This window comes from Gracilinanus agilis, chromosome 3, assembly GCF_016433145.1.
Source record: "Gracilinanus agilis isolate LMUSP501 chromosome 3, AgileGrace, whole genome shotgun sequence".
NCBI lineage: Eukaryota > Metazoa > Chordata > Mammalia > Didelphimorphia > Didelphidae > Gracilinanus > Gracilinanus agilis.
In genome coordinates this window covers 133566853-133591133 of record NC_058132.1, presented here as the reverse complement: position 1 = coordinate 133591133, position 24281 = coordinate 133566853, and the positions used below count along the sequence as shown (strand labels likewise).

General features: G+C 37.1%; 1 protein-coding gene across 4 annotated transcripts in view; it reads right to left on the bottom strand.

Annotated features, from left to right (window-relative positions):
• STARD13 (StAR related lipid transfer domain containing 13) overlaps positions 1-24281 on the bottom strand; it is a 603909-nt gene that overhangs the window by 2818 nt on the left and 576810 nt on the right. For all 4 annotated transcript variants that reach the window (XM_044668262.1, XM_044668266.1, XM_044668265.1 and 1 more), the window contains 5 exons: positions 20554-20752; positions 15604-15814; positions 14899-15013; positions 12905-13126; positions 8632-8849 (listed from right to left, as the gene is read on the bottom strand). In XM_044668262.1, coding sequence (XP_044524197.1) covers positions 8632-8849; positions 12905-13126; positions 14899-15013; positions 15604-15814; positions 20554-20752 — 965 coding nt within the window. The remainder of the gene's footprint in view (positions 1-8631; positions 8850-12904; positions 13127-14898; positions 15014-15603; positions 15815-20553; positions 20753-24281) is intronic.

Below are 24281 nucleotides of genomic sequence, written 5' to 3'. Positions count from 1 at the left end.
CTAACAATGGACTATAGATATCAATCTGTTTTTCTGCCACAGATCTGGGTCTATTATTGCCCTTTTCCTAAATGTCCCAAGTTTAAAAATAGCTTGCCAGCTGTTAAAAATGTTTTCAACTTCAGAGTTTGGAAATGGGGATGAAATTATAAGTGACAGAAGAGATTTGTCAGAGCAGAACGGATTTCAGCTAGACATGCATTAGCTGTGCCCAGGGATGCTGCTTCATCAGTTGCCAGACAGCAGGCAACAATGAGGCTTGGGGAAGGCAGGGAACTGAAAAAAGAACATAGTGGATCACAGATGTAGGGGTAGAAGGGACATCTGAGATAATCTGGTCCAATTCTCTCATTTTATGTTTGAGGAAACTAACCCAAACCAGTTAAATGACTTGCAAACGTTTGAAGTAGAATTTGAATTTGTGTCCTCTGATTCCAGAGTCAGTGAGCACTTTCAACTAAATCATGTTCCCTCTAGGCACGAGAAGACCATTTAATTAGAATTAGGAGAAGGGAGCTCACTGAGAAGAAACAACAGGGATAACTTAGGAATGAGATGATTACAGGAAACGGAAAAAGGAGCCCAGGTTTATTTCAGTTCCATTCAATTTGGCATTTAAGTGCCTTTTCTGTGCCCAGCATGGTGCCAGGGACTAAGCTTGCAAAGGGAAAAATAAACTAGTCTCTTACATTAAGAAGTTTCTATTCTGGAAAAATAATATGTATGCAGATAATTAAATACAAAACATGAAAATTAGGTACAAAATAATTTCAGAAAGAAAGATCTTTTATGAGGTGTGTGGTAATGTCATTGGAAGAATACTTACCTTTTCTTCTGAATATAGTTCTTAAAATATTTTTAACTTAAAACTATTACTTGTTTGATTTTGGTTAATGAACTATAATTAATATTTACATAGCAAATAATATTTTCACTAAGATTTTTTAAAATTATTTTTAACATTCATTAAAATGAAAATTGAGTTCTGAATTCTCTCCAATAAGTCCTTCTCCTCCCCATTAAGAAGGCAAGCAAGATGATACCCATTATACATGTGAAGTCATGCATATCCAATTTCCATATTAGTCATGTAGCAAAAAACAAGGCAAGAAAAATAAAGTGACAAAAATATGCTTTACTCTGTACTCTGAGTTCATTACTTCTCTCTCTGGAGATGGATAGCATTTTTCATCATGGGTCCTCTGGAATTATTTTGGATCACTATATTGATTTTAGCAGCTGAGTCTTTCACAGTTGGTCATCATGACAATATGGCTGTTATCGTCTACAATGTTCTCTTGGTTCTGTGTACTTCACTCTGTTGTTGTTCAGTCATTTCAATCATGTCTTACTCTTTGTGACCTCAATACGGGTTTTCTTGGCAGAAATACTGGTGTGGTTTGCCATTTCTTCTGTAGTTCATTTTATAGATGAGGAAACTGAGGCAAGGATGCTTAATAAAGCTAGTGTCTAAGGTCAGATTTGAACTCAGGAAGATGAACTCAGGAAGATGAGTCTCTAGACTCTAGGGCCTTCTATCTTCTTCTATCTGCTGTGTCACTTAGCGTCCTATCACTCCACTTGTCATCTGTTCATTTAACTTTCCAGATTTTTCTGAAATCATTCCCCTCATCATTTCTTATAGCACAAAATATTCCATCACAATCATATATCACAACTTGTTCAGCAGTTCGTCAAATGATGAGCATTTCTTCAATTTCCATTTTTTTGCCACTACTAAAAGAGCGGTGAAAAATATTTTTGTATATATAGGTTCTTATTTTTTACAAATCTCTTTGGGATATAGATGCTATAGTAGTATAACTGGGTCAAAGGGTAGGGATGCATTATTGTACAGCCCTTTGGGTGTAATATCAAATTGTTCTCCAGAAAGTGTATTATATCAGTGTACCCATTTTTCTTCCAGCATTTGTTACTTTTCTTTTTTGTTATGTTAGCCAATCTGAAACATGGTATCTTAGAGTTGATTTGATTTGCATTACTCAAATTAATAGTGATTTGAGTATTTTTTCACAAAACTATTTATAGTTTATATTTCTTTTTTCTGAAAACTTCCATTTATATTCTTTGACCATTTAACATTTAGGGAATAGCCCTTTTTAAAAAATAAATTTGTCTCAGATCACTATATATTTGATAAATGAAACCTTTATTAGATAAATGCTATAAAATCCTCCCTTTCCCATTTCCCTGCTTTCTGTCAAATTTTGGCTGCATTGGTTTTGTTTGTGCAATTAAAAATCAACTTCTTGCAATCAAATTATTCATTTTACCTTTTATGATCCTCTCTATTTCTGGTTTTGTCATGGACTCTCTTCTTTATCCATAGATCTTACATATACTTTTTCCCATTCTCCCTTAATTTGCTTATGATATCACCCTTCTTAAGTCTTGTACCCATTTTTACTTTATCTTGGAATATGTTGTGAGGTGTTGGCTTATGTCTAGTTTCTGCTAGATACTTTCCAGTTTTCCCAGCAGTTTTTGCCTCTGAAGCATGGATCTTTGTGTTTATGAAACACTAGTTTGTTATTGTCATTTATTTTTGAATATAGTGTACCTACACTATTCCACTTATTCCATTTATTTTTGAATATAGTGTATCTACACTATTCCACTTATTCCATTTATTTTTGAATAGATTGTTTTGATGATTATAACTTCGTAATACAGTTTGAGATCTGGTATGGCTAGGTCACCTTCCTTCACATTTTTTTCATTAATTTCCTAGTTATTTTTTTACTTTTTGCTCTTCCAGATGAAAACTTATTTTTTCCAGCTCTATGAAATAATTTTTGGCAGTTTGAATAAATTAATATAAATAGACTTGTCATTTTTACTATATTGGCTTGGCCTACTCATGAGCAATTAATCAGACTTTATTTGTGTGAAAAGTATTTTGTAATTGTGTTTGTATAGTTCGTGTGTGTGTGTGTGTGTGTGTGTGTGTGTGTGTGTGTGTGTTTGTGTGTGGGTATTGGCAGTTAGCCTTTATTACTGTCTGTAGTTGTTTTAAATGGAATTACTCTATATATTTTAGCTGGATTTTGTTGAGAATATGTAGAAATATTGATGATCTATTGTGTTTATTTTATATCCTGCAGCTTTTCTTAAGTTTGTCATTATTTCAATTAGTTTTTTGGTTAATTCTCTATGGTTTTTTAAGTATACTTATCTGCAAATATATCTGCATAGCATAATAGTTTTGTTTCCTTGTTTTCTATTCTTATTTCTTCAAATTCTTTTTCTTGTCTTATTGCTATAGCTAGCATTTCTAGTACAGTATTGAATAGCAGTGGTGATACTGGATATCTGTGCTTCACAAACCTAACTTTATTGGGAATGCTTCTTATTTGTCCCCCTATAGATAATGCTTGCTCTTAGTTTTTTATAGATCCTATTTAAGATGTTAAGAAAAGTTCCATTTATTTCTGTGCTTCCTAGTATTTTTAATAGGAATGGGGATTATATTTTATGAAAAGATTTTTTTATATTTATTGATATAATCATATGATTTTTTTTGTTGTTTTTCTTATTGACATGGTCAAATATATTTATAGTTTTCCCAATAATGAAATCAGCCCTGAATTCCTGGTATAAATTGTACTTAGTCATAGTGTATAATTTTTGTGATATAGTATAGTACTTCCTTGCTAACATTTTATTTAAAATTTTTTGCATCAACATTCACCAGGAAAACTGGTTTATAGTTGTGTTTCTTGTTTCTGCTATTCCTGATTTCCACTAGAAATCAATAAAAGTAATTGTGATTATGACTGCCCAGTCTGAGGCTATATTTTAGTTCCCCCTCCGTTTGATCAATCAGCCAATTAGTACTGTTTTTAGCACTCACTAGCCAAGCTTCATGTAGAACATGACAGTTAAGCTGAGTTTTGAAGGAAAGTATAGGTTTGAAGAAGTGGAGATGAAGAAGGAATCTGCAATGACACTCTGCAAATGAAAGGCAGGGTGATGAGAGATCAAGTGACACTGGTGCCATACAGCAAGAAATACAGTTTGGACAGATCATCGAGTGGATGAACGGGAATAATATGCAATAATCTTGGAAAGGTAGATTGGAATCTGGTTGTGCAGGGTTTTAAATAGTAAAGAGAGGTGTTTGTATGTGATCTGAAAGATTCTAGGGAGGGATTGGAGCTTATTAAGTAGAAGGGTGACATGACCAGACAAATATTTTAGGAAAATCACTTAAGCAGTTTTTTGAGGGATAGATTAGATGATGTAGAAGCTAGAGACTAGAAGACCAATTAGGAAGCTTTGCAATAGTTCAGGGAACTATTAGTACATAGACATCCTCCCTTGTGTGTTATACAGCCAACGATGAAATCAGTTAGTCAACATTTATGGACCTGCTGAGTGCAAGTCTTTGTAGTAAATGACAACTCTTTCACTCAGGTGTGATTGGCTTAGGGTTATGAGAATATTAATTCTTTTAAAATACTTATTCTATAAAAATCAATACAATTCATTTATTAGGGTGAGCTGTTTATATTTTTATTTGCTTTGGTTTACCTTAGACATTTACAAGATACATTGTTAAGTGCTTCAATATTTTTTAGATTTAGGAATTTTAAATATAGGAATTGGATGAAAAGCAAAGATTAGCAGTTTTTTATGTTGTAGTTGGAATTTTGCACATACTATCTGTTTACATAGTCTCCTGGATGTTTGCATCTATAGATCTTACCAAGACTACAAATTCAACATATTTACAATTGAACTTTTTGTACTTCTATCTTTTAGATTTCATGATTTTTCTGTTAATGGTACAGGAATCGCTTTTCTTCTAGTCTCAAAAGTCACAGTGATCTTCAACTTCATCTTCACCCTTTCCTCTGACATCCAAGATATTCCCACGTATGATAAAGTCTCCTTTTGTGGCATTTGTCTCTCAAAGCTGTGTAATCTTTTCCATTCCCAGTGTTACTACTTTGGTTCAGGCTCTTATTACATCATCCCTGGATCATCACAAAAACTTGCCTTTCTACCTCTCATCTTCTCCCTCCTCGAATCTATCACATCATTTCTCTGATCTAAAACCTCCAGTGACTCCCTTTTGACTACCAAAGAAAATGCAAGCTTCTCATCTGGCATGACTGCTTCATAGTCATCTCCTACTGGTATAAGGAAGACCACTCAGGGTTACAACATGCTCCACAGGGTGTGTGACTATTCCTTTCTTTGTGTAAAATGGCTCTTTCCATTCTCTGCATGGAATGAAAGGATCTGAGTGGGAAGGCACCCATTGGGCCCTCCAGCCCAGCCTCTACACCCTTTCTCCACTACATAACTGACAAGCAGACATTCAGTGTTTGACTGAAAATCTCCATTGAGAGGGGCCTCACTACTTCCCAAAGCAGACTCACATTTTGGATAGCTCTAACTCTTTTAGGAAGCTAATTCTTACAACAAAAGACTGAATTTGCTTCTTTGCAGTTTCCTGCTATTGTCTTATTTCTGCCATCTGGGGACAGATAGTCCCTTTTCCACATGCCAATTCTCCAAGTAAATTCTTGAAGACGGCTATCAAGTCTACCTTCAGCTTTTCTTTTCCAGGTTCTTCAATTGAGCCTCCTAAAGTATGATCTCAAGGCTCTTCATTGACCTGGTTGCCTTCTTCTTGATACTCTACAGATTAATACTATCTTTCCTAAAATGTAGTACTCAGATTTATTTATTTAGTCTTTTGAATTTGGCAAACTTTATTTAATTAATTAATTTAGAATATTTTTACATAGTTACAAGATTTATATTCTTTTCCTCCCCTCCCCTCACCCCCTCCCTAGTACTCAGATTTAAATAAAATATTCCACAGGTGATCTGACCAGGCCAAGTTCAAACAATCATAATCCTGAAATTGGGCTCCAAGCCCCCTTAAAAAGGAAACAAGTCAATATTTGGGAGATGATTGTGACAATATTTCTGTGCTATAAGAAATGACGAAGGGGTTTGGTTTCAGAAAAACCTGGAAAGACTTATATGAACTGATGCAAAATGAAGTGAGCAGGGGCAGCTGGGTAGCTCAGTGGAGTGAGAGCCAGGCCTAGAGATGAGATGAGGTCCTAGGTTCAAATCTGGCCTCAGACACTTTCTTAGCTGTGTGGCTCTGGGCAAGTCACTTAATTCCTATTGCCTAGCCCTTCCCACTCTTTTTGTCTTGGAAACAATACTTAGATTCTAAGACAGAAGGTATGCATTTAAAAAAAAAAAGCTAAGTGAGCAGAACCAGGAGAACATTGTACCCCCAAATAGCAATATTGTAATGAAGATAAACTGTGAATGTCTTAGTTATTCTCTGCAATATAATGATACAAGATAATTCCAAAGGACTTATGATTAAAAATGCCATCCACCTCCAGAGAAAGAACTGATGAGAGTCTAAATGAAGATCAAAGCATACCCTTATTAAAAACCTTTTTTTGGGGGGGGTTTGTTTTTGGTCTGTTTTCTTTCCCAACATAGCAGATAAAGAAGTGTTATTTATGACTGCACATATAGAATCTATATAAAACTGCTTGTCTTCTCAAGGAGGGGGGATAAGAGGGACAGAGTGAGAATTTAGAACTCCAAATTTAAAAAAAATATCAAAAAATATTTTTACATGTAATTGGATTTTTTTAATTTAAAAAAGAAACATGCTAGATTATATAAAATAGATGCTGCTTTTACCACAACTTGCATGTGTTCACATACATATACGTATATATAATCTCTCTGTGTATATCTGTGTTTGCATGTATATGTGAAGAGAGGTTATTTATCTGCACATGTGTATATGCATATGCTCATGCATTTTTAAGACAGAATGAAAGTTCCTTCAAGAAAGGGACTATTTCATTTTTTCATTATATCTCAGGCCTGGCACGTAGCAGGCACTTCATAATGTTTGTTGACTGGTATAGATAGAGAAGAGAATTAGTATGCTGGCCAAATGTAGTCATTCCCTTGGTAAGCTTCAAGGGAACACTAAAGGAGCATAAAGAACCATAAAATTGAAGGAAGACTGGCCAAGCAAAAAAGAAAGCGGATGGAAGTTGGGGTGAGGAGCTCTGGGGAGTGAGTTCCTAGGTCATTCGTGGGGCTTTAGTCCTCAGTGACATTCCTTTAATACAGTGAGAGAGTAAGAAAGCATCATGGAGTCATCCCTTCTCTGCTCTGCCCTGATGAAAGTAAGGAAACAGACTCCAGATTTCACAAGATGATAGCAAATAACTAATGGTGAGAAGTCATATTTATGACTGCCTACATGCTCCATCTGCATCCCAGAGATCTTGGCTAAGGCCGCTGAGACAAACTCGTATGTGGGGTCCTTAAACAACAGAGAAAGAGACCTGCCGGGCTAAGGTTCCAGCAAGAAAAGCAATCACATACAATTTTTGTTTGCTGTCAAAAAAATAATTTCATGTATGAAGTATTTAAAAATTCATTTGGGAGTGCCATAACTAATTCCCTTTATCCTGGCAAGTTCTAAAAATCCATATTCCGTGGGAAGTAGTGCACAAAGGGACTTGTTTTCCACCAGTGAACAATAAAAGAGGGGCTATACTGATATAATTATATTTTATTAGGTTCTTCCAGTATCTTCAATCATTCTTCTCTCTGATGTAATCCTGACTCATCAGACCATTTACACTATGAAAGCTGCAGATCATTGGATAGGCATCTCATTCTAGTCCCAGAAAGCAAAGGTCTGGAACAAATTCCCATAAATCAATCGAAAGCAAACTTTCAACAGTTAGACAGCAGACTCAGGGCCAGCTCTGTTATTTCCTAAAATCTTGAACATCAGAAAGACTCCAGAATAGTTATGAGCACTTAAGGCTGTGTCAGTGTTTCCAAGCAAAGTAATTAGCCGTGAACATTTGGAGTTACAAACTCAATTCCCGTCACAGACTTGAAATTTTCCTGGGTGGGTGGGTGAGGCAGCAAAATAATGATAAAAGCCATGCAGGCAAAATTTGAATAATTAGGCAGTATATGCTGATGGACAGACAGCAATTGTTAGGAGGACTCTGTTCTAAGGAAGTAAACAATATTTCCAGCCTAATAAAGTTGGTGCTGTCTATGTAAGGATCAGGGTTATAAGGGAAAGCAGGACAAGACTACAACTGTTGGAAAGAAAGAAGTGGGTTAGTTGTTTTCAGCTGTGTTGGGTCTTTTGTGACCCCATTTGGCAGAGATAATAGCGTGATTTGTCATTTCCTTCTCCATCTTATTTAACAATTGAGGAAACTGAGGCAAGTAGGGCTAAGTGACTTGCCCAGAGTCGCATAACTAGTGAGTATCTGAGGCCAGATTTGACCTCAGGTCTTAAGGACAAGCAACCTTATCTGCTATGTTAGTGTTAAACATATGAAGAATTACTGAATAAAATACTAGCAAATTCAGAGATAAGAAAGTTTAGTCTTTGGAACAACAACAAAAACCCACCCTCACACATCCATGTTGAGTGCAAGTTCTGATGGAATGAAACATTGTTGGCATTGGTGGACAAGTGCTAAATAAAGGCTGGCAAAATAAATGCAGGTATGGTCATTATATCTAGTGAGGAAAGAAAAGAAGGTTCTAAGGGAGGAAAAGCAGCCTTACCTCAGAACCACAAAGTCTCTAGAAGGATGGGGAGCCATGCTGTTTAAAACATATTGATAGATTTCTGTCTGTTTGTCCAACGTCTCCACAATCTTCCATTGCACAAAATCCTCATCCCAAAGATGACGCTCTCTCAGCACTCGGTTCAACACCACTGAGGGGGGAGCTTCTACTTCCACGGAAGCCTTCCAGAGCCTCAGTGGATTTCCATCTCCAACCTTTGAGAAATAAACCAAAAGACATCATCGAATGGCTGTACAGGTTATCATTTGGGGAATGGGCTGGACTTAAGTCTCTTAGAATAATCAATAGTGATCTTAGAAAGTGTCTCAGACTAAAAAGGAAGCTTCAGAGATTTTGACATCTTTCCACACACTAAAAATAACTGTAATTGCCTTCTAATTGGTCTCTAGCCTCTGATCTCTCCTCTCTGCAATCCATTTTCCACCCAGCTGCAAAACTGACATCCTTAGAATACAAATCTAAATTACTTTTGTTGTTTAATTGTGGTTTTTTTTTTTGTGTCCAACTCTTTGTGACTCCCTTTGAGATGTTCTTGGCAAAGATACTAGAATGGTTTGCCACTTCCTTCTCCAGTTTATTTTACAGATTGGGAAACTGAGGCAAACAGGGTTAAGTAACTAGACCAGGGACACATAACTAGTAAGTACCTGGGGCTGGATTTGAACTCACAAAGATAAGTCTTTCTAACCCCAAGCCTGGCATCCTGCCCACTGTGCCACCTACCTGTACAACCATTTCACTGTGTCACTGCCCTACTTATAAAGCTCTAGTACCTCTCTATTGCACATAATTGTCTGGGGTCTCCATCATGCCTGGAAATGTGCTCTTTCCTCACTTCCCTCTCATAAAATGCCTTGCTTCCTTCAAACTTAGTTCAAGTACTAATTCCAATAGAAGGCAATTCCTTATTCCTCTTCCTCCTAACCCCTGTTGCTTGGCATGACTGTGTACCCTTCAGTAGAATTATTTTGTATTTATTTTGTCTTTTTTTAAAAGCCTCTGACCCATTATTTTACTGGTGTGAGGACTTCTTGGTAAGGAAATGTTGTTGACCAAAGCAAATCACCAACTATTTAGCCACCTGTAATTGGAGAGCTGCCTGGAGTCCCGAGAATGGGACTTGCCCATGATCTAACAGTCAGGATGGGTCAGAGGTGCAACCTGAACCAGGTCTTCTGACTCCAAGGCTTGCCACTTATCCAATAAGCCACAATGCTACTTATTTACATGCATATGTTTCATGATTATGTGTGTGCAAGTTGTTTCATTAAGCCCTTGTATCTGCTAACAAGAATGAAACAGCCTTTCTCTCACAAAGCTTATATTTTCCTAGGATTTGGCAGTAGAGGGGAATGATTCCAAGGTTTTGAACCTGGGATAAAGTGAGGATGATGATGCTCTTAACATAAACAGGGATATTTGGAGGGAGGGAGGGTATGTTGTTGGAGAGGAAAGATAAATTCCATTTTGTAAATGATGATTGAAAAAATATTCAAGATATTCAAAGGGCAGTGGAAGTTTAAGGAAGAGAGATTAGGTTGGCTATATAGATTAAAAAAAAAACAACAAAACCCTTATCTTTTATCTTAGAGCCAACTGGTTGTAGGCAGAAGAGCTGTAAGGACTAAGCAATGTGGTTAAGGGACTTGCCCAAGGTTACACAGCTAAGAAACAACTGAAGCCAAATTTGAACCCAGGACAACTCATCTCCACACTTATCTCTATCCACTGAGCCTTAGCTCACTCTTAGGTGCCTCCTGATATACAGATTTGAATGCTAGCTGCATAGGGAAGAAGAGTAGAACCCAGGGAGCAGATAAGAACAAGAAGAGAGGAGAGGAACCAGGAGTGATCTTTGAGGTACACTTTTGCTTAGAGGGAAGGAGATCCATATGGATGATGATCCAACAAGGAAATCTGAGAATGTAAAACAGGAAGTGAACCAGGAGAAAATATCATCATGAAAGTCAAGCCAGAATCTCAAAAGAATCTAGGAGAAAGGGTGGTGAACAGAGAAGATTCTAGAACTTAGCAATGAAAATGAGGAGATATACAATATGGTAGCATGAGGGAATGGCAGTCAAATAAAGGCTTTTAAAGCGTGAGGGAGAATTGAACATGTTATTAGAAAACAGGGGTCAATAGAAGGGGAGACAAAATAAAGATGAAAGAGAAGTCAAACTCCTCGAGGAAATAGGAAAGGTAGGAGGATCAAGAACAGACATTAGCAGAATTAGCCTTGACAAGAAGAGCTACTTCATCCTTAGAAAATGGAATAGAAGAAGAGAAGTCAAATGAAGATAAAAAAGGGTTTTGAGAAATGAAATAGAGGAGATTAAGGAGCTTAGGAAAGATTGCCTCAATTTTCTCAGGAAAGTAGAAAGAAGCTATCTCCTCAGAAAGTAAAATATGTGTTGGGGGTGGAGGAGAAGGTTTGTAAGAGCTTTTGTGGGAGCATGATAGAGAATCAATCAAGGAAGAATAAAAGGGATTCCTGTGTTGAAGAGAAGGCCCAACCGAAATTAGGGGATTAGGAAAGTGAACCTGGTAAATATAGGCACTTCCTCCAGAAGCACTTAGCAATTCATGATTAGGAATGGAGAAAGTGGAAAATGAGAGGGACCCAAGACTGAGAATTGACAGAACATGAATGAGAGAAGGACAAGGAGGTAAGATATTCAATATTAGAAGTGAGTGCAGTGTTAAACTGATTAAGTACTGGATCAAGACCATGAAGAGAGAAAAGTGAAAAATGAGAGGTATGGATAGACAAAAATCTGTCTGAAAAAGAACTGAGGTTTTACCAGATTGAACATTCAACATGAATCATGTCCTATGGTGGTCAAAAAAGCTTTTGTAGGTATAGGTTGCAATAAAATGGGGAAAGGGTCAGGTCCTGAGACTTGAAAGTCCTCTTGTACTACCCTGGTCAGATCACATCTGGACCACTGGGTTTATTTAAGGGAGTCATTTTTGGGGGAGGATATTGCTATGTTGAGAGACTAGGCAGGGTGCAACCAAGTAGTAAAGAATCCTAGAATTATGTAATAGGAAGGTTGGTTGAAGAAACTGGATATTTATCTCAAAGTAAAGAAGACGTAGGGCAAGGGGTTCTTAATCTTTTTTGTGTGTCATAAGACCCCTTTGGCAGTCCAGGGAAGCCTATGGATTCCTCCCCCCAAAATAAAATGCTTTTAAATGCATAAAATAAAATATGTAGGAATTCAGAGGAGCTCAATTATACCAATCTAATAATAATACTTAAAACGACAAGTTCACAGAAGTCAGATTTAGAGCCCTTGACTCAGGGTGGCATGACAGTTACTTTTAAGTATTTGAAGGATTATCAAATGGAAGAAGAAAAGCAAATAACTTTGTCTTTTTCCTTTCCCTTCTCCACTATAAAAAGACATGGAAAACTTAAAAGCTTTCCTATTCAGTTTATCTTAGTTCTTAAAAAACTTATTGATAAATTCAAATAATCTGGCCAAGGTTCAAATTGCTTTGAATTTTTTTTTCCATATTAAAAATAGTATCCCCTGCTCAGAGGGGGTAAACAATAGGTAGGAAACTACATAGAGGCAAACTTGGGTTTGATGTAAGGAGAAACTTCCTAACAGATAGAGCTGTGCAGAAGTAAAATGGGCTTCCTTAGGGTACCTGAGAAAAAAAGTTGGGTGATCAATAGTTTGTTAAATTGTAGAGGAGACTTTTGCTCTGTTAGTTTGGTTTAGATTGGTTAGATCAGATGATCTCCACGGTCTCCTAACTGTAAGTTTCAAAATTAATATCCAAAATACTCCAAGTATTATATTTAATAAGATTTATTGAATTTAACGTGAAGCAAAAGGGAAACTAAAAGGCTAGAGTCAAGAGGGAGCTCACCTAAGCCACCCATGTGGAAGAGAGAGCAAGGGAGGAGTTACAGAACTTATAAACAAAACATGAGCACACACATCTATCTATGGTGGTGAGATTAAAAGGAATTCTGGGAAATACTAAAGGAATTCTGGGGAACATAGTTCAAAGGTACAAAATCTCCACTTACACATAACTCAGAGTCCAAAATCCTTAGCTCTTATCCCTTTTGGGCAGTTTTAATGGTTAGGTATTTTCTTATCATTCCAAGGTAGAACCTAACTCTAAGCAACTTCCATCACTGTCTTTAGTTTCACTCTTGGGAACAAGTAAAAATTGTAAGTCTTTGTTTGGTGGAAGTGTCTGGGGGCTAATTAACTCAGAAATTTACCTTTTTGAAAGCGAGGTCTGTACTATCTGCACTTGAACAAGTGACCCATCCTTTGAACTTTTCTTTTGCTTCTTTCTGTAGCCCCTGGATGAGATGTTCCAGGTACAAGTGAAAATTTCCTCCATTCTCTTCCAGCTGTTTTCCCAGGTCTTCCAGTGTTGGAGAATGGATTTCAGCTTCCATGTAAGAATTACGAGATTGAGCTACCATATCATGAGGGACCTATTTCAAAAGGTAGTCAATAGGTTTAAGAAATATTTAGTTTTTCAAAAATATTTTCATGCATAATCACTTATTAAACAAATGGTTGTTATGTTGCTACTATATATAAAGCATTATATATATTTTATTTATATTTATACATTCAATATATATTATTATATGTAATATAAATTATATATATGTATATATTATGTGTGTGTGTATATATACATATATAAAGCATCATATTAGGCACTGAGGATATGAATGAATTAAACCACAATCATTTACAAAGTGGTCATTAAGGACCTTGCCCTTGAGGAGTTTACAGTCTACTAGAACAAGTAATGGTTAATAGATGTCTTATTGACTTAATGATGGTTCCCCCCCCCCAATATCGTTACTTATATTAACATTGTTTTTGGAAGATAAGAAGTAATATATTACTAAAGTTATGTTTATGGTCATAACTTGCAATGATTTCTCTAGTTGTTCTTTTCATTGCCTTTTTATTTTATTCTTAATCTAGCTTCATTCAGTTTGATTCAAGAAGATGTATGACACAATATAAAAAAATTTGGACTTTGATTCGAAAAACCAGGATATAAATGCCATATTTGCCACTTCCTAGACATATGATGGTACTAGATGAATCACAAGTTATCTCAGCCTCATTTTCCTCATTTATAAAATGCAGTTAATAAGACTTTTACTATTTACTTCATAGTGCAGTGGATAGAGCAGTGGGCCTGAATTCAGGAATACTCAAGTTCAAATCCAGTCCCAGACACTCACTACCAGTGTCAACTCCAGGCAAATCACTTAACCTCTAGCTGCCTAAATTTTCTCATCTGTAAAATGGGTATAATAATAGCACCTACTTTACAGAGTTTTTGTGAGGAAAACATGAGGTATTTATAAAGTGTTTTGCAAAACTTAAAGTACTATAGAGTTTAAGTCTTTTATAAGTTTTTGTATAAATGATGATGATAACATTGTTGTGAAGATTAAATGAAAATGTCTATGAAAGTCCTTTATAAATGTAAAGCACAACATATATTCACATATATGTATACTAATAGACACACATATTCATATAACATACATACAGATAAGAAATGATTCTTCTAGTTGTTTTTACCATTTCCTTTTGATTTTATTCTTAATGTAGCTTCATTCAGTTTGATTTTATATGTATAAATCTATTGCTATGCATTTACATATAAACAATCATTATTATGGATCTAGTTCTAGACTCAGCAACTTGCCAGGTATGAATAAGGTTGGATTCTATAAGGCCTATTATGTAACTATGGAATGGGGCCAATAATTCCCTATATTTTTAGAGCATTTCTTTCTTTTGACACATTGCCAAAACACTTTACCAGTTTAAAAATGTCCCATGAGTCTAGTTCACCTACTGTTCACGTGTCAGCTACTGTATAGAAACGTGAACAGTGTTTATTTGTGCCAAGAAATACTGAATCCAGTCAAATCTAAAGGGCAATTCATATAACTGAGACATAAAAGATTAACAGGCCGCCAAAGCTATTCTCTTACATTCGTGAAAGCCGTCATGAGGTCTATGTTGTTTGTGACTAATCAAAATCTCCACTTCAAGGCTTATATCTTTGAGCTTTTTCAAGCAAATGCTAGAGAATATACAAGGTGCTACTATTAATACAAAGGAAACAGGGGGACAAACAAGTATAAACCATAAATATTTTAAATACTCCGAGTGTCTCATCGAGTTCCAAGAACTATAAAGAATGCTGCCAGAGTCATGCACTCACCTCAAAAAGTTTGTCACATTCTATTATCATGTGGGCAAGTCCCTGAGTGGCTGCCAGATTCTCATTGAGGTCCTTTTGATCTGGCTTGCCTGTAGCATATTTCTTCTGTATCACTCTGTAATTGAATGCCAGTGTCACAGTTGAATGTAAAACCAAGTATATTTTTGGGACCCAGAGCCCATCCCTCCCAGTTTCCATTCCTTACCAGATGTTAGCCAGATTCCAAAGCAAAGATGATTACCACATATCTTAGATATTCTGAATTAGGTTGGAGCTTTGCCACTCTAATTATTTGTAATTGAAAGGCTTGGGAAAAGATAAGGATACTAACAATTATATAGGGAGCAAAGGAACCATTTTCCAAGATTTGAAACACTTAATTGCATGGTTCCATGTTATGGTTTTCAGTGTAGCCTGCCCATGAGAGTTTATGATATAAAACTTTGCCTTCTTTCTTTCCTATATCACAAAAAAGAACTCATAAAACTTCCTAGACAAAGCCATTATCTTAAATGACATCATGATAAATCCAATGAATTAGAGTTACCAAGATTAAATGTCCTGGAAAATTTTTCTTTTAAAAAGAGGGATGCTATATTCAAGTTTGAAATATAGTGAACAAGATTTTTGTGCCCAAAGTAGGGCTAGGTTGGGAATCCACAGCCCACTCCCAACAATTCCTGCTACTGTTAATGAAAAACCCACCTTGGGGAACTTTCTTTCTTTAATAAATTAAGATGGAAAAGAGAAGGGGCCAGACACACAGCCAGGTTCATGGGTGTCATCTGATTTTCTTCCACCAAATTGACAACATCATTCAGGAAACACAACAGAGTCTGTAGAACTTCTCTGTTTTCATCTGCCAACAGCATGATGGCAGCCTGTACTGCCTGGAGACGCTGATCTTTAGGAACATCTGCAGAAAGACAAGGCTCTGTCAGCGAGATGGACCTTCTAAATGAACTAAGAAGATGCTGACAGTGAGGCATATATTTCTCTTTCAGGGTTTGCTGAGGGAGTTAAAATTTAGTTAACAAAAATGGTCTTTTGCATTTCTAGAATCTAGAGAGATCTTATCCTTGAAAACTGAGAATACAGATACATGAGAATTTTGAACAATAAAATCGCTGAATACAGGAAATTCTTAAAAGTGAAAGGCTGAATATGATTGCAAAGGAAAGTGATAAATGTTGGAGGGGATGTGGCAAAATTGGGACACTAAATGTATTGTATGGTTGTGAATTGATCCAGCGATTGTGGAGGGCCATTTGGAACTATGTCCAAAGTGCTTAAAAAGATTGCCTACCCTTTCATCCAGAAATACCACTGCTGGGTTTTTACCCCAAAGAGAAAATAAGGAAAAATTCTTGTACAGAAATATTTATAGCCGTGTTCTTTGTGGTGGCAAAAAATTGGAAAATGAAGAGATGATCTTTAATTGAGGAATGGCTGAACAAACTGTGGTATCTGATGGTGGTGAAATACTATTGGGCTAAAAGGAATAATGAACTGGAGGAATTCCATGTCAACTTGTACAACCTCCAAGAACTGATGCAGAGTGAAAGGAGCAGAACCAGGAGAATGTTGTACTCAGAGACTAATACACTGTGGCACAATCTAATGTAATGGACTTCTCTACAATGCAATGATCCAGGACAATTCTGAGGGACTTATGAGAAAGAACACTATTCACATCCAGAGAAAGAACTGTGGAACCAGAAATGCATTAAGAAAATATATGATCGACCACATTGTGCGATAGGGATATGATTGGGGTTTTGATGTTAAAAGATCACTCTTCTGCAAATATGAATAACATGGAAATAGGTTTTGAACAATGATGCTTGTACAACCCAGTGGAACTGCTTGTTGGCTTTGGGAAAAGGGAGGAGAGAGCCAGGGGGTGTAGGGGGATCATGAATCATGTAACCATGGAAAAATATTCTAAATAAAAAAAAAAGTGAAAGGCTGGTAACACAGTGGTTGTTGTGGCAGCTCAAATATGATACTTCAGTTATTTTCCAAACTTGATTCTGCAAGAGCATTTTTGAGTAATAGAAATAAAGGTTCTGTGAAAAAAATTTAAATGTTAGTGATGTTTTCCTTTCTAAAATATTGTTTATGAAACAAAACACTGTAAAATTGCACGTTAAATATTAAACATGGCATGAAGAGAGGTCCAATTTGAAGAAATAACACATGGCACAGTGGGGAAAGTATAAGTTTTAGAGTCAGAGGACTTAGGGCTCAAATCCTACCTCTGATGTTATTGCCTTGGACAACTTACCCTCCCTGGGCCTTGGTTTCCTTCTTTATAAAATAAGGGGGTTGTGCTAGGCATGGCATGGAAACTCATTGTTAGTAAGTAATGTTTAATACTTTGTACTTACATCCCCAGCCCCTAGCATATAATAGGTGTCTAATAATACTTGCTTATTGATGATCCCCTGATCTCCCAAATTTTGTACCCTTTACTTTGAGAGACAGTCTAGCCTTACCAAGCTGCCAGCAATAGCACAAAATATCCAGTTGTCAAATTATTTGGAGAAAATGTTGTTTTATAGGTTGGGAAGGATATCCTGACTTCATACCCTTAGACTGGCTGGATGCTGAGCCCCCAAAGGCTTTATGAATGTTTAGAGTGCCAGTATCTGAAGGGAAGAGGAAGAAATAAGCTTAGTATATGCCAGGCACTGAGCCAAGCATTGGGAATACAAAGCAAAAAAGACAAGCAAAAAGGCTGTACCTGTCCTCAAGGAACTTACATTCTAATAGGGGAAGACAACACATCAAAGGGGGCTGAAAAGCTTGTGTGTGTGTGTGAGAGAGAGGAAGACGGACAGATAGGGGAATCGGAGAGAGTGAAAGAAAGAGACAGGAAGAGAGGGGGAAGAGAGAAGACGAGAGGGAGAGAGACAGAGAGAGGGAGAGAGGGAGGGAGAGGGGAAGAGAGTGAGAAAGAGAAAGAGAAATACAAAGAGTGAGATACAGAGAGAGAAATACAGAGTACAAAGAAAGAGAAATACAAAGACAGAGAGAGAAATTACAAGAGAGAAGGAAAAGGGAGGAGAAAGAGAGAGAGAGAATGTGAGAGAGAAAACGAGAGAGAAAGATATATATATATACATATATATACATATATTTACATACATATATATATGAAGGTATACAGTGTGGTGGCATGGTTTTAAAGTTCAGAAAAGTCGAGAGGGGAATGAAAGCAGGATGGTCTGGCCCATTCCATAAAATGGGGGTTCATGGGAGAAGTGGGGTGGATCCAGAAGGTTATTTCAGGGTGAAAGGGCTGTTGGGGCAGTGGGCTCTTATAGGGAAAGGAGGCTCCAGGCAATGAGGGAAATTCACACACATACACACAGAGGGAGACATATACACATAAACACACACAGATACTCACAGACCCTCAGTCAGAGACAAATACAGAGACATAGACATAGACACAGAGCCAAATACAAACGTACGAAGAGACACACAGAGAGACAGACACAATGACAGAGAGATGTATAGAGACAGACAGAAACAGAGCCAGAAACAGACAAAAGAGACAGAGGGACAAAGACAGAGAGTATGGATGCATGTGTCCATAAATATCATACAAACGGTGTATGAGACTTCTAACTTATAAATTTTTAACCATTTTCCATTAAATTTTCCCTTCTATATCTAGTTTAGAAAGCACAGGGCAGGGAGAGGGAATGCCTCACGTGTGTCCCAAGTCGACAAAACGACCCAAGCAGTCTCACTCCTCCCGCAGCCCCCCTTGGAAAGGACGTTTTCTCTGATGAGATTTGGGGCATTCCAGTGGGTCCTAGAAAGGCTGCACAATGTGCTGCTGTTTGCAGAGACAATACCCTCTGCTTTAGGAGCCTGCCAGAATCCTGCATTTAAGTTTTCTTTGTGAAAGGAAGCAATTCAGCACTTAAGTTAAACTCTCCTCCACAGTTAAACTGACAGCTTTGAAGGGCCATTTCTATAAGCAGCTCTCAGCTTCATAGCAGCCCTCTAGCTAAATGTCTATCATGAAGAAATCTGCTGCTTCCTATGTGACAATGAGAATTCTTTTGTCTAACAAAGATCTCTTGATTCGCTCTCCTCCCCCAATTTCAATTTGCTCTGAGACTTATGAGACTGTGACCAGAGCTGTCTTTCCCAACCCAGCAATCCAATTCACTTTCTAACCTTGGTCAATTCCACAAGGGTTGGGAAAAATCAGCTTTCTTCATAATTTGACTGCTTCCTTTGGGCATTGTCTGAGCACTGTAAGACCTGCCCCCATGCCCTTTCTGGAGTTTCCCTTTTGTGGTGGGATCCCGGTGGGTTTGTCTCCATTCCCCTTCTGCTCCCGTTGCTCACTCTCTCTGAACTTGAAAACTATGCTCCCATTTCAGCTCCATTATCTGGGCTGCTTTTCCCCATTAGAAGGCAAGCTTCTCGAGGGCAGGGCCTGGCTTTTTGTTTATATTCATATCCACACTGCCTAGACATAGTATGTAAAAATGCTGTTTTTTTTCCTTTCCTTGCATCTTTGTTCTTGAGTCTTAGTCCCCAAGACTCTTTGTTAGGACTTCACAAATATTTTTAGGAAGCATGCTGGTTGTAGCAAAAACCAGCATTTAATTTAATATGAGAATTAAATTACGTTGATGTTTTGTGTCCAATATTTCCAGTCTATTCCAGGTTTATCCCTACAGTTTTTGTATTTGAAAACCACATATTTCTGAACCCACTCCTGGTGATTATCTTGTCCTACAGCTGCACTTATCCAACAAGATAATGCGTATCATTTTTCCATCCTGGGTATCAGCTGAACATATAAACTTTGTCAAAGGTAAGTCAATTTAGTGGTATCCACTGGTACCATTTTTTCCTAATACTGATTACAATATTTTCTAAACTCCACCATTATAGGTTCTTTGAGAACTGTAAGTACAGACTTCTCTACAAAAACATTCCTTACAAATTATATAAATTTTGAGCCACCAACAACTTTAGGAAGATTGCTACCCAGTCAACGAGGGAAAACTTCGGTATTCAATAGGGCCAAATGTGTGGCATTAGTGCATTATGATTTCTTCATGGTAATAGTTTATTTTAACAAAATCATTAACCTTAAAAAAGATTCATTCTTATATTTTTGGGATCTGCTACTTCCTATAATGGGCACTGTCCTTTGATTAGAAAAAAAGAATAGATCCTCAGAATACATTTTTTAATTAAAGATACCTTGTCATGGATGGAGAAAATATTCCTAAGCCTTCCACTGCCAACATCTCTTTGAAAAAATGAATGACAATATAAAACATGAAAATAAAATCACAAGTGTGGCATTTTGTCAGTTTACTTACTGAGTAATGAAAACAGGCTTTTCTCATTTGCTTTTTGCTTATGGTCAGCATACCCTCAGCTATATATTTGACTTTGAATTTCCTGCCTTTCAAGGGAGTGAAAGTATTAAAAAAAATGAAATCTATTTTATAGATATGTTTGTCTCCCATATCATCAACAGTTTCCCCTTTTTCACTTTTGGAAAGGCATCTTGCAATTGTGGACTTAAATCTAAGACCTTGATTTGGCCCCAAGATCATGAAGACTGTAGAAACTTCCTAACTTTATTACTTGAGGAGAGAATTAACTTACACTGATAGATGTGGAGGAAAGTTTCTCCTAGCTTGCTTGTAAAGAGTGGCTCTGGCATGTCCCGAAAGAATTGTTTGACCATATCAGCTACATCATAAGCAGACTGGTCCTCATAGCTGACATTCTCAGGGAAGGTTTCATTCATTTGCCGCAAAGCTTGGATTCGAGACTTTACTCCTGACTTCCGAAACAGACCCACCTAAAAAACAACCCAAATAGATGCTTAAGTACAACATCAAACAATTTGTTTATAAGATTTTGTTCCAGGATGTAGCACAGGTCGGTGGAGGTGGCAGAAGGACAACAACATTCCATTTCCCCTTGACCTCTATCTTTACTTGCAATAGTTTTCAGGATATCGAATGATAATGGCAATTTTGTTGCCTCCTTACTGAATTTTAAGGTGGACTTTGTAAAAAACAAACTGTATCTAACAGTTTACAATGTCACATAAAATCTTTTCATTCTTTGTATATAAAACATTTATGCTTGTTGATGATTAAATTCATAATAAAATGATTTGAATAGTAATGCTATATTAATTTAAATTAGTACAAACATTCCATTCAATTTATCCCTTTCTCTGAACTGCTGTAGAGTTTACTGCCTCATTTGACACTTAGAACACATTGCCTTGTGGTTATTTATTCTTCTACATGTATGAGGTAGGACTATAAAGTAATGAAACCACTTTTTCTGTGGCTTGTGGAAACTCAACTCCCCAACTACACCTCTTTGTAGACCCAATACTCAGTCTAGTGACCTCCAACATGTACTCTTGATGTTTATTTTTCTGCTGAAATGTGTAATGAGAAAAAAAGACTGAAGTCATCAGTGGGAGTTGGTGAGAGGAAAAGATGGCCCTAGAAACAAGATGGATGCTTTTTCTAGGTAGCTTTTCCAGAATGTCTGCCTCTATTTACTGATAAAAATATTTTAAGTTATTTATTTCTGAAATCCTATATTACTGTGGAATTACATGATTAATTAATCCAAACTAATATCAAGTCTTGTGTCAATACATTGAATAAACTTTAAACTTACACAAATATTTATTAAGTATCACATATTCTTAAGTATGTACAAAGAATGGTACTAGGTGTTGGGGAAAATACATAATCTAAAGAATACCTAATCTCTGTCCCCATGAAGTTTAAAATTTAAAAGGAAGATATTGTAAAGACATAATACAAAATAGCACAAGTACATGAAAGGGCAGCGAGGTGGCACCGGCCTAGAGTCTGAAAGACTCATCTTCCAGAGTTCAGTATCTAAACTCAGACACACTTACTACGTCTGTGACCCTGGGCAAGTCACTTCACCTTGTTTGCCTCAGTTTCCTCATCTGTAAAATGAGTTGGAGAAGGAAATGGTAAACCACTTTAGTATCTTTACCAAGAAAACCCCAAATGGAGTCACAAAGAGTTGGGCATGACTGAAATGACTGAATAATGACAAGAGCATGAAAGAGATGAAGCAGGTGCTATTATGAAGCCCAAGAAAGGGTGGATGATCACTAACTAGGAGGATTAAGGAAGGTTTTTGGATTGGTCCTAAATGGGAAGCACGAGGAATACTACAGTGAGAAAAGCACTCACTGTTGTCATAGGACCTGAGGTTCAAACCCCACCATGCTTACTATCCTGGGTTATTTAGCCTCTGTAAAATGAGTAAAAATTCTGTAAAATGAGAGGGTTGGATTAGATGGTTTCAGAGGTCCCATCCATCTGGCTCTAACTCTAGGATCCTCTAAGATGAAGAATTCGGCAAGGAGAGATGGGGATTGACATTTTGTGCTAGGGAGCAATATTGACAATGGCATGATTATCTAGTAGGGTTGGTGCAAAGCAGTAGGAGATAAAGGCACAAGGAGAGAGTGTTTGAATTTTTATCTGGTGGAACTTGAAGTCAGAAAGATCTCTCAATTTGAGTTTGAATTCTGCCTTGGACACTTTTTAACTCTGTGTGAACTCTGAATGGAATAAACTGGGCCTCAGTTTCTTCATCTACAAAATAAGGATAATAAGAGTACCCATCTCACAGGATTGTTAAAATATGTAGAGATAATATATGCAATGCCCTTTGCAAACCATAAAACTATTACATAAAGGTTAGCAATTATTACTGTTATTTTTTTTAACCCTTACCTTCTGTCTTAGAATGAACTGAAATCAATTGAACCTACTGGCTCTCAATCTGCTGAGCCACCTAGCTGCCCCACTACTGTTATTTTTTAAAAGCAAGATGGAAAAGTTTCTGAAATGCAAGCTGACATGGGATAGTCAGCCACTATTATTCTCTTCAGGCTAAAAAAAAATTTAAATACGCAAGAATCAATTATCCTCCAGAGTAGGCAAACCTTGCTAAAGGTTCCAGTGTCTTAGTAGGGGTCCTATTTGTTGTTCCAGATGGAAAGCAGGATCTATTTTAAATTGCAGTTAACAGCAAGGGAAAGATTTCAAAGAATTAGCAAATGTTCAGGTCTATGTAAATGTCAGCTGGAAAGAGCAAAAGGGGAATGATTCCTTGATTCGTTCTGTGGCAATAAAACAACACATAGCAGTATTTCCTCCTGTGCCAAATCTTATTGACCTAATCCAAAGATCAGTGTGTATATGGCTTTTCTCGGTGGTAGTGTCAGTGAATTTTTAAAAGTTTTGCATGTAGCCAGGAAACAAAGCCTTTTATACAGTGTGATTAGCCTCATGTTTTAGGTAGCACTCCTTAAAAAAATCTAACCATGTTTCTTCCTCAGGGACTCCGAATCCCATCAAACTGCATGAGAATAAAAACAGACAAAGTCAAGACTTGGAAGGGATTATTATTGGAAGGTTTGTAAGCTCTATCTTCAATCTGTTTACTTCCTTTATTTTTCTAAGCAAGTGGTAATTCTGGAAGAAGGCCCTGTAATGTGCCGGGGGGCTCTTCTGCACTACAGTTTGCAGAATTGAAATACCCTGAAGGTGAATTCTTGGGCATGACTCATAAATATTTATTCCCATGTGAGCTGGCATCATCCCACTTGAGAATCATTACTACTGTTTTTCTCTTTTAGCTTACAGCAAAGGAAGTGAAATATTGATGGAGGCCTTTGAGAATAAAGCAGGGATTTTGTGTAAATGATAAGGGAAATTTCCTCTTTTGTTTGTTCTATCTTGTATTTCCATACACACACACACACACACACACACACACACACACACACACACACACACACACACAAACATAAGATATAAATGTGCATGCACATATCCCCAAGGATGTTTTCTTTCTATTGTGTTATTTCTAAGTAACTTTCTGGTTTAAGCAAACATCCCCAAAGGTGAATTTAATTATTTTAAACCTGTCTAGAATCCCTCAATTGCTTGTTCAACTTAGGCTTTTGAGAATATCCTAAGGATGACAGGTGTATACACTGCCCAGAATTCTGGCATTAACTTACTACCCATACTCTCTTATAGAGATTATATTATACACACATATATATACACACATATCCCTCATATGCATCTCTCTCTCTCTCTCTCTCTCCCTCTCTCTCCCCCTCCTTCTCTCTCTCTGTCTCTCTCCTCCACTCCTCTTTCTCTCTCCCTCCTCTCTCTCTCTCTCTCTTTTTCTCTGTCTTTTTCTGTCTCTCCTCCACTCCTTGCTCTCTCCCTCCTTCTCTCTGTCTCTATCTCTCTGTCTGTCTCCTCCACTCCTCGCTCTCTCCCTTCTCTCTCTCTCTC